The sequence below is a fragment of the Dromaius novaehollandiae genome, unplaced genomic scaffold (assembly GCF_036370855.1).
Source record: "Dromaius novaehollandiae isolate bDroNov1 unplaced genomic scaffold, bDroNov1.hap1 HAP1_SCAFFOLD_45, whole genome shotgun sequence".
Lineage (NCBI taxonomy): Eukaryota > Metazoa > Chordata > Aves > Casuariiformes > Dromaiidae > Dromaius > Dromaius novaehollandiae.
In genome coordinates, this window is record NW_026991505.1 from 1,921,364 (window position 1) to 1,934,337 (window position 12,974).

The window sequence follows — 12,974 nt, forward strand, 5'->3', positions numbered from 1 at the left end:
ATGTGTGAGGGGATCCCTCCCCAGGCTCGGTCTCCACAGATAAAGACGATCCCCGGGGGAAGCTGTGTGGGCTTATTTGTGGATACAGACACATTAAGGCTAGTATAGTTGCACCAGATTGTCGCATTCTTATAGATTGCCAGCGAGGAGTTAACATTTTGTGCAAAGGATTGATTTCGGCCGCTGTAATTGAAAAAGAAGCAAACATCCATTATGGTCGAGCCCAAGAGTTCAATCTCCTGCGGTTCGTTTGCAAGGGGGGGCAGGTACCTGGCCCACCCATCCCAATTGTCAACCAGTTTGGGACCACAGCTGCCGTTGCTGCCGGTGCCTGAGGGTCCCGCGCAGATGAATCTGGTTTGGGTTGTGCTCAGCCATCCGTTCGTCGGGACTCCCACCAGGCACGTACTAAAGGGGTTTCCTGGCATGGACATCGAGAGGCACAGAGTGTCCTGACCTGCTTTGTTTGCCAGGGTTACCCAGATGTTCTGTTCAGGCACAGGTGGGATCCAAAATCCGCTCACTGCCATTACTCCCACCAGGACGGCAATGATGGTCATAGTGATGGACGGACCCACCTTGCTGGTACCCATCTTGGTCCCATACCTGTGGAAACACAAGCATACACGACCCCAGGTTATTAATGGGTATGGTCCCTCCCACTGATTAATTGCTAATTTCTTAACCAAAACCTGTGCCTTCTCCTGCTGAGGCACAGGGCGTAAGCCTTCTGAGAGGGAGTTAAAGTGTTTCAACATTGCTGGTTCCCCTTCTGTCCATCGATTCGAGAAGTTGAGCATGTATAGCGCCTTTGCTAATCGCTCTGAGGGGGTACCGAGAGCCATTCCCCCTTTTTGTTTCTGTAGCATTTCCTTAAGGGTTGTGTGCGCACGCTCGACAATAGCTTGGCCAGTAGGTGAGTGGGGAATAACTGTAACATGAGAGATTCCCCATGCACTAAGGAATTGTGCAGTTTTGTGAGTGGTATAGCCTGGCTCGTTATTAGTCTTAACCCGCCAGGGGACGCCCAACCCCGAAAAGGCAGTTATAAAGTGTCGAATGACATCTCTGGCCTTTTCGCCCATATGGCAGGAGGCAAAAATGCACGCTGAGAAAGTGTCCACGGATACGTGCACATATTTCAGCTTGCCAAACTCCGGTACATGAGTGACATCTGTTTGCCACAGCTCCAGTGCCGTTAGACTCCTAGGGTTGACACCTACAGGAGGGGCTGGCATGAGCTGCTGGCAATCCAGGCATGAGGCAATGATGCTTTGTGCCTGCTCTCTGGACAGAGAGAACTGCCGAGCCAGTGCTCTGGCATTCTGGTGAAAGAACCCATGTGATAGGCGGGCTTGCTTAAATTTGTTCGGGACTACCACAGGCCCAGCCACCATATCTGCTTGGTTGTTGCCCTCTGTTATCGGGCCTGGGATATTTGTATGCAAGCGCACATGCATGACAAAATACTTACCTGATCGCCCGTTCAACAGGAACAACAATTCCTTCATAAGTGCAAATAACTGAGGGTTGGAGACTTCCTTCAGGTATGCAGACTCCAAGCGACTAACGAGCCCTGCCACATAGGCAGAGTCTGTGACTATATTGAGATCTGCTGTCCATCGGCGAAAGGCGTGGACGACTGTCGCTAATTCTATAATTTGGGGAGACTCCTGGACCACCTGGACATCTTGCTGCCAAGGGCCATTAACCTCTGATCGCCAAACAATGACAGATCTCCCTGTGCAGCCAGAGCCATCCGTGAAGACTGTCGGTGCCTGCAGAGGGGTGGGGCTTAGTTTCGAGCCTTTAAATACAGGAAGACTCGGTAGCGTTTGAAAAAGCGGGTGCTTCGGTAGATGGATCCTAAATTGACCTGCAAAACCCTCTGTGGCAATTTGGAATGACAATGACTATTTCAAAAGCCGCTCTAGTTGCTTGAGGTCCACGGGTAGATAAATGTCTCCAGGATCCTGGCCATCCAAGAGCATCATTCTATCCCCGCCTTTTTGAATCAGCATACTGATCAACTTGGGTTGCAAAGTGTCTGGTTTTGAGAATTGATGTGGTAAAAACAGCCATTCAATGATCACTAAGGGGTCTTGCTGACTCAGGTCCCACTGGGCTAGGAGTGCAAAAGGTTGGTATGTAGAATTAAAAATGATCAGACCAAACGGAACACCTTCCAGCCTCCGGTGGCTTTCCGAGCAGCAAGACGCTCCGCAACAGCCTGTAGTGCCCTTTCTGCATCGGTGGAGAGGGTTCTTTTGGAAGTTAAAGCGGGATCTCCCTTCAGCAAAGTGAGAAGCGGGTGAAGCTCCTCGCTGGTCAGGTCTATCACAGGACGGAGCCAATTGAGGGATCCTAGTAGCTGTTGCAAATTGTGCAAGTTCTCTATCTTAACGCACAATTTTAGCTCTTGTGGCATAATAGTCTGCTCAGTGATGCACCACCCTAAATACCTCCAAGGTGGCATCTCTTGCACCTTTTCCGGTGCTACAACAAGTCCAGCCAGTCACTTGACGCGTGACGGCTTCCAATACCACCTTCATAGAGTCTATTGTGGGGGCTGCCACAAGGATGTCATCCATATAGTGATATATGAGTGGCTGAGGATGCTGCTGCTGGACGGGCGTCAGTGCTTTTGCCACGAAAGCTTGGCAGATAGTAGGGCTATTTTTCATTCCCTGTGGCAACACAGTCCAATGGTATCGGCAATGAGGCTCTGCGACATTAAGAGAGGGAACCGAGAAAGCAAACCTGGGAGCATCCTGTGGGTGCAAGGGGATCGTAAAAAAACAGTCTTTGAGGTCTATTACTGTTAATGCCCATTTTTGTGGGATCATTGTAGGGGACGGGAGTCCTGGTTGTAGGGATCCCTTATCTTCGATTACTGCGTTTATTCGGTGCAAGTCGTGCAACAGACACCATTTCCCACTCCTTTTCTGAATGACAAAAACAGGTGAGTTCCACGGACTAGTGGAGGGGACAACATGGCCTGCAGCTACCTGTTCGTTCACTAGGCTCTGTAAATTATGCAGCTTTTCCCTAGATAGGGGCCAGTGATCAACCCAAACCGGGTCGTGAGTCAGCCAGGTAAGCTGCACGTCAGCAGCCCCCGTGTGAAATCCGAGTGTAATTGGAGGCCCCACTGCGCTAGGCAGTCCCTGCCCCAGAGAGTGACTGGGCTAGGAAGGATAAAAGGCTTTTCCGTCGCCACCCGGCCCTCTGGTCCCGTGAGCAAGATATTATGTTGGCTCTGCGCCAGGAAAGTGGCCCCCCCGATGCCCGTGACCGCGGCCGCTGTTTTGGTCATCGGCCATGAGGGGGGCCACACAGTCACTGAAATAATGGTAACATCGGTGCCGGTGTCCATGATTCCCTCCAGCTGCATTTCCTGCTGCAAGGTGGAGTGTTTGAGGGTACAATGATAACAGGGGCATCTCACAGAGACCCTCTGGGACCACAGGACCTGGGCTGGCCCTGTAGAACCAAAGCCGCCGTCGCCTCGCATTTTCTCCAGATGATGGGGCAGATAGTCCAGAGCCCCCTAATTAACACTGTTCCGGCAGTGAGAGGAGGCTTTGCTTCCCAGGGTCCTGGCGCCCAAGCAGGCTTTATTTCAAAGCCTTGGCATCCTCCCTTTCAGAATGTGAAGTGCAGGAATGCAAACTGCTTGTAACTCCCTTATCTTTCCAGCCTCCACCAGCTCCGGGCTCCTTTCTCACTGAACTAGGAGTGCAGCCTAAGGCTCCAGCAATTTCAGCTACACATGCTAAGCAAGTTTTATAGAAGTTGTGCTAAGCAGCTACCTCTAGACAGCTGCAGTTCAATAATTTACAGTCCAAGTCCCAAAGTCTCTGTGAGTCGTTGCCACTGCCTAGTCCATATCATGAATTGAGTGGCTGTTAGCAGTATTTGCGCGAGGGTTTTACAGTCTTGCAGTGCACCTTACGCTGATCAGGCTGCGCACTCCCCTTTCCAGCCGGACCAAGCTGGGACTTAAAACCCACTCAAACCCTGGGGATGGGACTCGCACCCATCCCCTGGTACGCCTTACGGTGGCCAGCCTGCATACCCCTTACAGTGCACTGTTACCAGACCAGAATTTAGAATTTAGGCGGGAATTTAAGACTCACCTTCTCAGTGCCTCTCGGTGCCAAAGATCCCAGGCGAACTGACCTGATGGCGCCAGATGATCGTTTGGCGATGAGAGGCCCCGACAGTGGTTGCCTAGGGTCCCATCAGTCTTACTCCGGTTTTCCAAAATTTCGGCTAAGGGCGTCCCCTTTTCTATGCCAAAATTATTTCCCGTATTGAGTTTCTGAAAAGTGTGTCTCAAGCAAGTCAGGCAGCGCACTTCCTTACCAGTAACACCAGCCCCTGTGGCTGGTGGGATCACACACACTCTTTCTCTCACTCTCTGGGAACCGCACTCACACCACCCGAGTCTTTAACCGCTAGGACTGCTGTCCCTTCGCAGTGGGCGGCTTCATCAGCTGACGGGCGCCCCGGTCGGTTCCCAGGCTATACGCACTCTCACACACAGTACTGTTCACACTCACACCAGTCACAGTGACTCTAGACATGGCCCTGGGTCAAATGGATTGTCTGGGTTGTTTCCTGGGGAGTCCCGTCCACCCACCGCCCCCACCACCGTGTCGCTTGATGGAGGTGCTGTGGGGGCTGCGGGTGCCTCCGGTCCCTGTGTTTTCTTCTTGCTATGCTCTTTCAGGGTCTCAAGCATGGTACGCCACGGGGCTAAAAGTCCTGCTGCCGTCTTCTCAGTTCTTGTTGCTGCATCCCACAGCTTAACTACGATTGAGTTCCACGTACCGAGGCTATAAATCATACTGGAATTCACCTCAGGACAGTTCGAGCGTGCCCACACTAATAGCATTTTGAGATCTTGAGGGGGCATCTCTCTGCCGTGCTGTTTCAAAGTCTTTTGCATTACGTTTAGCACGGACCTATCTTGCGGGGAGATTCCATTTCCCATGGCTCCCATGTGTTCCCGGCTGTTTACCTCCGTCCAGCGGTAGGTAACCTGTTGTGCGCAATGCTGCTTCCTTTCAGCAGCTCTTTGTTCAGCCGGGTTCCGCCACCGGTTCAGCTAACCGCTGCCTCTACAGCCCTGGACAAAGTCAGTCTTCGGTCCCTTTTTGGGCGCCATTTGTGGTGCTCTGATTCACGGACTCTGATGTGCTGGATCAGAATCAACTTTATTCAAGCAAGCCAGCCCTATATATAAGCTCTACCCTGGATAGATACTTTCCCACAGTGATTTACGGTACTTTCTATTCTCTTTGCAAGCGCCACGTTATACCTGCCCGAAGGTCATGTTCCCATCATCACTCCCTCATTCTGTGCGGTTACTCCCTATGTCCCCATACTGCTATCTATTCAGCCCATGGCCTTTGGCTCCTTAACTCTGTCTTCCCTGATCCCTCACTGTCTGCCCCTACACGTAGCGACTAGAGGAGGGGAAGGAGGGAAGGCGGAAGGGTAGGGCTTCAGCTTAGTGGTGAGGCTTCAGGTCTGGCCCTGGCAGAGCAGCTCTCGCAGGCCCTGTGCCAGTGGCATCCCCAGTACCTGAAGCCTCCTGACCTCCCCAACACAGCTGCTGTCTCTTGGCCAAGAGCTCCGGGCCCTTCATGTACTTCCACACTGGCTTCCAGCTTCAGGCTGCTCACCTAAGCGCACACACAGCACCTCCTCATCAGCACCCAAGCGCTCTCCCCCAAACCTGCCCCTGCCTCACCAATCCCCCAACCTCTCTGCCCTCCTGTCATGACCCCGCCCTTCCCGGCAGCACCTCACAATGCCAGCCTGCTGCTCCCCACCAAGCACCTTCCTGCACCACAAGTGACCTCGCAGCCAAGAACCCAGCCCTCACCCCTGCACTTGCAGCTCCCCCTCGCCTGCCTCTGCCCTCTGCTCTCAGCTCCAGGCGCTTGCACTCCAAGACCAAACACCAGCCCTGCCAGGCCTCTGCCTCTGCCTCCCAGGCCCCAAATGCCTTGGCGCTAGGCTTACAAGACGCTTGCAGGGTTAGGGTCTTTGCGGGAGCAGCATAGGGCTTAGGCTTCAGGCATCAGCGGGGAGGTTGCGCTTTGCAGTTGCTGGGCTTTGGGAAAGCTTTTGGGTGATGGCTGAGTGCTGGCCTTCCTGTTCCTGCTCAGGGCTTTGGGAATGGGCAAATCCTGTGGCCCCGGGGGTGTGTTTGTGTGGGAGTGAGACCTCAAGCCTGCCCTAGCACTTGAAGGCAAGCGATGAGGGCTAGGCCTTAGCTTCAGACACAGGGCAAGAGTGAAGGTAGGGGGTAAGGATTCAGGCTGCAGCATAGCCATTTGGGTTTGACCTCTAGCGAGTAGAGGACGGGAAGGAGGGAAGGGGGAAGGGTAGGGCTTCATCTTAGTGGTGAGGCCCCTCGATTCGCCAAGGCCAAACCCCAAGGGCTACGCTGAAGCCTCAGTCTCTGCCCCGTTCCCCGAACTAGGACCCTGTGCCTGAAGCTGATCCCAAGACCTCATCGCTTGCCTCAAGTGCTGGACTGGGCTGGAGCCCTCACCCCGACTCCAACCCACAGCCCTCTGCCAAAGCTCTAGCCCCTACCACAAACCCTGAGCACCAACACCAAGCCCTACACTGAGCCAGCACCCAAAAGCTTTCCCTGTCCCCACTAAGCACCAACCTAAACCCTGCGCGGATGCCTGAAGCCTAAGGCCAAACTTGCTCTGTCACATCCTCTAAGCGTCCAGCCTTCTTGTAAGCCTAGCTCGAAGGGGTCTGTGACCTGGGCGGCAGAGGAAGGTTTTGGAGGGCTGGAAGCAGAGGCAGGTTGGAGGGGCAGTGCTTGGATGCTGATGAGGAGGTGCTCTGTGTTGCCTCAGCGAAGCACGCAGGAGCTGGAGGCAGGCGCAGGAGGACAGGAAGGGCTGCCAGGTGGCAGCCAGGAGAGAGGACCTGTTTTGGGGAGGTTAGAGTCCTTGAGGTAATGGTGCCGCAGCTGGGACAGGGTCCGGGAGAGCCGGTGTGGGAGGCTCCGTCCCCATGCCTAAGCAGTAACCTGAGGCCCTACCCTTCTGCCTTGCCTCCTTGCCCTTCTTGATTTGCCAAGGCGAAATCCAAAGTGCTCTGCTGAAGCCTCAGTCTCTGTCCCCTTCCCCAAACTCTGTCCATGTGCCTGAGGCTGCTCCCTAGCTCTCATCGCTCGCCTTGAGTTGCTGGACCGCTTTGGAGCCCTCACCCCCCTGCCAACCCACAGCCCTCTGCAAAAACTCTAGCCTCTACCACAAATGCTTAGCACCAACTCCAAGCCCAACCCTGAGCCAGCACCCAAATTCTTTCTCTGACCCCACTAAGCACACAGCCTGAAGCCTGCACACACGCCTGAAGCCTAAGGCCATACTTGCTCTGGCGCAGCCCCTAAGCACCCAGCCTTCTTGTAAGCCGAGCTGGAAGGGCTTGGGGGCCTGGGAGGCAGAAGAAGAGCAGGGCAGGTGGGGTGTTGGAGTGCAGGGGCGTGGAGCTGAGGGGAGAGGGCAGAGGCAGGCAAGAGGCAGGTGGCGGTGAAGGTGTGAGGGCTGCGCTGTAGATTGTGAGGTCACTTGTGCTGCAGCAATCTGATTGGTGAGGAGCAGGAGGCGGGCATTGTGAGGTGCTCGTGGGAATATCCAGGGCATGGCAGGAGGGCCAGAGGTGGCTGGGGTGGCAGACGTGGGCTGGGGGAACATTCCTTCTTTTTTTCCTAGGAGGTCTCTTCTGTTTCAGCACTTGACTGCCCAAGGCAAGAATGCAACCTGTGAGGACATGAAGGCTCCGTTTTCTCAGACACAGCTGGCCTCCCTTATAGCATCTACGCAATGTAAAGCCATTTCCTCAGTGCAGTGCCTGTACACTTGACTCTTTTTCCAAAATTGGAGTAAAGAAAGTGGCGATGGAATGGTATCCCAAAAGGGCCTGTTGCTTTGCTTTCATTCTGCATGGGCTCAGGTTGATGTGTTCAGTGTCCCATTGTAAGCTGTTAGGGAACCAGGTTTAGATTCAGGGTTCGCTTTTGGGGCCCTGTGTCAGTGGAGATGGTTAAGGATCCCAGAGTAACCTTCCTGAGGCTGTGACACGTTTGTTTGGGTGGGTGATGGCTGACCATCTTCCTGGAGAGGCGATAAGCTGCCAGCGGAGCTCGGAGCGTTTTTGGGAACATCATACAGTGGGGGTGGGCAGTGAGTGGAGCCGTACAACACAGGAGACCATCCAAGGTGGAGTCACCGAGCGGTAAAGAGCAAAATCAGGAAATGCATAGGTAAAGGAGGGCTCCGCAATCCCAGGAGAGGCCGCGGAGACCCAGCAGGCTCAGGGAAGAGAGACTGGAGAGCCATCCTTGTACTCTCTTTGGCATGCCATAGGCTGGCTCCAGTGCAGCCCCATAACATATCTTGTGCCCTCGGAAATGCTGCCTGGGCCCTCCGAGCACCCTCCACAGCCACATAAAATGGGAGGCGGGGACTGCCAGTGGCATGAGAACCATCCTCTTGGGTCTGCTTCCTGCTCTCACGAGAATGGGCACAGTGGAGTCGCCTCACGGCCCTGTGGCACCACCATTGGCTCTCTGCTGAGCAGCAGTGCCTGCACGGAGCCCTGCAGGGAGCACAGGGGAGGGGGACCTGGAACAGCCGGCCAGGCCAGCGTGGACACCCTCATCTGGGGAAGGGCTTTCTGGGGAGCAGGGACGTGCCTGGAGGGGAGCAAGGGGGTGGTTCCCAGGAAAGGTGAGAAGTGTCATGGCTTCTTTATAAAAACTGCTAAGGATATGCATATGATCAACAGTTGTCATCTGTGGACATTGTGTGGTTCAAATCTCAATACGATACAACCTGGCAACTCTGAGAAATATCAGAGTCTTTGGAACAACCCTTGGGTTGGACTATCAAGACCAGAGTTGCAGGAGAAACTTCAGTCCTGGACATTGTTCACATATTCAGAGGATAAATTGTCAGAGGGCCAGCTTACCCAAATAAATGGACAAATACTTGACTGGGCAATCTTTCTCACGATCATGTCATCACCACCAGCTAACTCTAGGTTGGCTGGATCTTTTTAACCTGGAAAAGGGACCTAGCTAGGTGTTTACATAAGGTGCCTATCTAGGTGTTTAATAAATAGCCACCTGCCACATCATCTAACTCGTGGTGCTCATGAATGGATCAACAAGAGTCTCCCTGTCCCTATCTACCATCCAATGAAACCACAGCCAAGGGAATGGGCTTGGTGCAATCAGTGGGGAAAGAAGAGCCTATTGAGATTGACTCTAGTCTGGCACTGAGAAGAGACATAAGGAGTCTGAATGGACCTCTCTGAAAGGACGTGAGAGGAGAAGAAGTGGGACACTACTCTGGTGGTTTTTCGCACTCACTTGGCTAGGTAGGGTTGATCAGGTGCTGCACATGGCTAGACAAACGTGCTGCCCTGTTTGCACTCAGCCAGTCCATTTTAAACTCTTTTCTCTCATGCTTCTTTCTCCCCAGTCTCCTTTAGGCAATAACCCCTCCAGTCCACAAGGCTGTCAAGCAGAGCCACTCGAGTGGCCTCATCTGGGAGCGTACACCCCCTCCAAGGCCCGAGGGACATAATCGCTGCCCCAGGAATGTCCAAGTCTGGGTGCTCCTTTGCACTGATTAGGCTCCTGGCATTCCTCTGCCATCACTGATCACCTGTTCTTTGTATTAATGGTGACTAGCCTTCCAACACATAAACTCACAGTTTAGTCCAGTGTTTGGCCCATATGTTCTGCAAGTGTTAACAAGCCACAGAAACAATATGCAGAGGAGTTACTGTGCAGCTCTGGGCACAGTGTAATCTGCTTCTCCATAAAATGCATTCTTAGGAAAAACAGGCACTGGCTAAGGTTGAACAATAAGAAAACAGTAGCAACTGGGAGAAAACTGGAAGCTGCTTCTTGTTGACCTTGCCCCACTCCTTGCAACTGACTTCCTAAGAAAAAATGGGATCTCATTTTGCTCCTGTTGTAGATGACTGCATTAATCAATGCAGACACCGCGCAGTAAAAAACAAACAAACAAACAAAGAGCTACTATGAAGTTAGTGGCTAGGTATAGGTATAAGTATATATAGGTAGAGGTGTATATAGTAGTGTAAACAAGGAAGGGGACAGCAGCAAGGCAGAAAATTATAAATCACACCACCCTCCTATAGAAGGTAGTCTTAGAACCACAGTGACGAGCTTAACATGGAGCATTATTATGCATATAAAAGAGTCCATGTCTAAAAACAAACCCAAGAAGCCTGTTTTCACAGAAGGATGAACTGGAGCAAGACAGTAAGGGGATTTCACAGGTGATCTGGCTCAAGTCATTGCCTCTGCTGAAGGATACAGCATGCATGCAGAAAGGTGGGTTGCAAGGGAGCACTCACATTGTCTTTGGCCAGTTAGAAACAGATATTAACTCTTAAAGACCTAAAAACACTTAGAAGATCTCAGACTCAAAGAGTGGTCCTATGGGAACAGGCAGTCAGGACCCTTGGGACACTGTCTCTGACAGTATCCGGTCTGGAGCATTGTTTAGGAGAGGAAGAATCTCTTTTGACACCTTCAAGTGCATGGCATGAAAATTTTGCATTGAGGGATTACTTGAGGCCCTAATAGAAATATTTACCATCATCATCATCATCATCCTATGACACTGTTAAAAATGATAATAACAACAATACTAGAAGCAGCCTTTTTAAGGCTTATGGTAGGAGTCTCAACATGGAATGTGTTGAGCAAGTAGGTATTGTGTGAACCATACCTGGCATGTTAGTGAAGTTTATGAATATGTGGAAAAATCCTGTAGGACAGATAAGAATCAAAAGATCTCTCCAGCTGCTACTCTTAATCCCCATCACCCAAGCTCACCTTACCTTTAGTCCCAGGGATCACTTCCGGAAGCTTTCTTCAAATGGAATCCACCATTCCCACTCATTTTGAGATTAAGGGTGAGATTCAATCTGAGATTAGGACACCTACATTTGGGGTTCCAAATGTACCTTCCTCCCTGTGAGACAAGTGCCTGAACAGCAGTTTTAACCACTGTGAATCTAGGCATTGGGGGTGGAATTCAGTTGCCCAACATAGGTGTCTAGCACCATCTCAGATGCCCTAAGATAGCTGACAGCCATACAGGGCTGGTAGATCTGGCGCAGGACCTGTGCCTTTCTGGAGCAGCAGAGAGACACCAGCTGAGGTACACAGAGTATTTCAAGTGGCATGACATACATGTCTGCACATGGCCAACTGGACCCCACAAAATCAACTGAATCCCTCCTTGTCTATTGGCTTTAGGCTAAGATGAATCATGTCCTGACTTCTCTTGACAGCTCTGACTGGGGGTGAGATTCAGCTGCCGAAAGAAAGAAAGGAAGAGAAAAAGAATCAAGTGACGTTTGAGGGTAAAGCACTCTAAAAAAGGTGTTTTTATTGAAGTATCACTCTCTGGAGCCGCTTCTCTTCTCCACTTGGAGGAATGGGAGTGGCTGTTCCACCAACATGCACTCTTTATGCACTGATATTGCCCAAGAGAGGAGACATAGGGCCATATGCAGTAAGTAGGATTTTTCTGAAGGGACCCAGGCTGTTGGCAGTGAAAAGCAGATTTCTGCACAAGACATTCTTGAGCCAAAAGCTCCTCTGATTGCATTGTCCGTTGCCTACTACCCCACGCAAGCTGCAAGGCAGAACATTTTCTGCACTAGTAACTGTCTGGAGAAAAGTCTTCTCTTTAGGGCACGTTTCACCTCCGCATTCCTCAGGGTGTAGATCAAAGGGTTGAGGACGGAGGTGACAACATTATACATAAGTGTGGCTATCATGTCCCGCCTGGGTGAACTCTCTGAGGAAGGTGGCACATAGTTAAAAATAACAGGGACATAGAGTAAGGCCACTACTGTGAGATGGGAGATGCAAGTGGAGAAGGATTTCCTCCTTCCCTCCCTCGACTGGACTTTCAGTCGGAGGAAGGAAAAGATGTACAGGTAAGAAAAGAGTGTGAAGACCAAGAGGCCTATTGCCATATTCCCCGTGATGATGCTGAGCAGGTGCAGGTTGAGCTGGTTGCTATTGCAGGCTAGTCTCACCAGGGGCTTGATGTCACAGAAGAAGTGGTGGATGTGGCTGGGGCCACAGAAATGGAGCCGGGAGGTCATGACTGTGTGCATCAGAGCATGAAGGAAGCCTGTAACCCAAGCGGCTGCAGCCAGCAGCAGGCAGGCCCGTGGGCTCATGATCAGGGTGTAGCGCAGCGGGTGGCAGATGGCCACAAAGCGGTCATAGGCCATGACAGCCAGCAGCAAAGCTTCGCTGCTGCCCAGGAAGTGGAAGAAGTGGAGCTGGCTTAGGCAGCCAGTGTAAGAAATACCCTGGTGCCCCCAGAGGAACCCAGCCAGCATCTTGGGGATGGTAACGGTGGAGTAGAAAATATCCAGGCAGGAGAGGTTGCAGAGGAAATAGTACATGGGGATGCGTAGCCGAGGTTCACATATCACCACAGTCACAATTGCCACATTCCCCAGCAGGCTGGACAGGTAGAGCAGGGAGAAGAGCATGAACAGGAACTGCTGCAGCCCTTGAGGGCTGGACAGGCCAAGCAGGATGAACTTGCTCACCTCTGTCTGGTTATCCATCCCTGCAGGGAAAGAGAGAAGAACTCAGCAGTAGCTTGCTATCCTTCTGTCCTGAGCTGTTATTTCCATTCCCCAGAGTCCTCTTCCATAAGGTGCAGCAGCAGCTGATGCTGCCTCATGAATGGAAGAGATCAGACACTGAGTCCGGAAAGGGACACAAAAGAATCCCTTGATTTTCCACCCCAGCTGTTTCAACAAACACTAGAAACTGTTGTAACCTAGATGGCCAGTACTGATGCCAGAGCTGCTACCTGTGTACCAGCTCACTGAAAGGAATGGTGTGTTTGAGGACA

At 52.1% G+C, this 12,974-nt stretch overlaps 1 protein-coding gene across 1 annotated transcript; it reads right to left on the reverse strand.

Moving 5' to 3' along the window:
• Positions 1 to 11,712: 11,712 nt before the first annotated feature.
• LOC135327065 (olfactory receptor 12D1-like) lies at positions 11,713 to 12,681 on the reverse strand. The gene has a single exon (XM_064504681.1). The coding sequence runs from the start codon at positions 12,679 to 12,681 to the stop codon at positions 11,713 to 11,715; it is 969 nt and encodes a 322-aa protein (XP_064360751.1).
• Between the last annotated feature and the right edge of the window lie 293 nt (positions 12,682 to 12,974).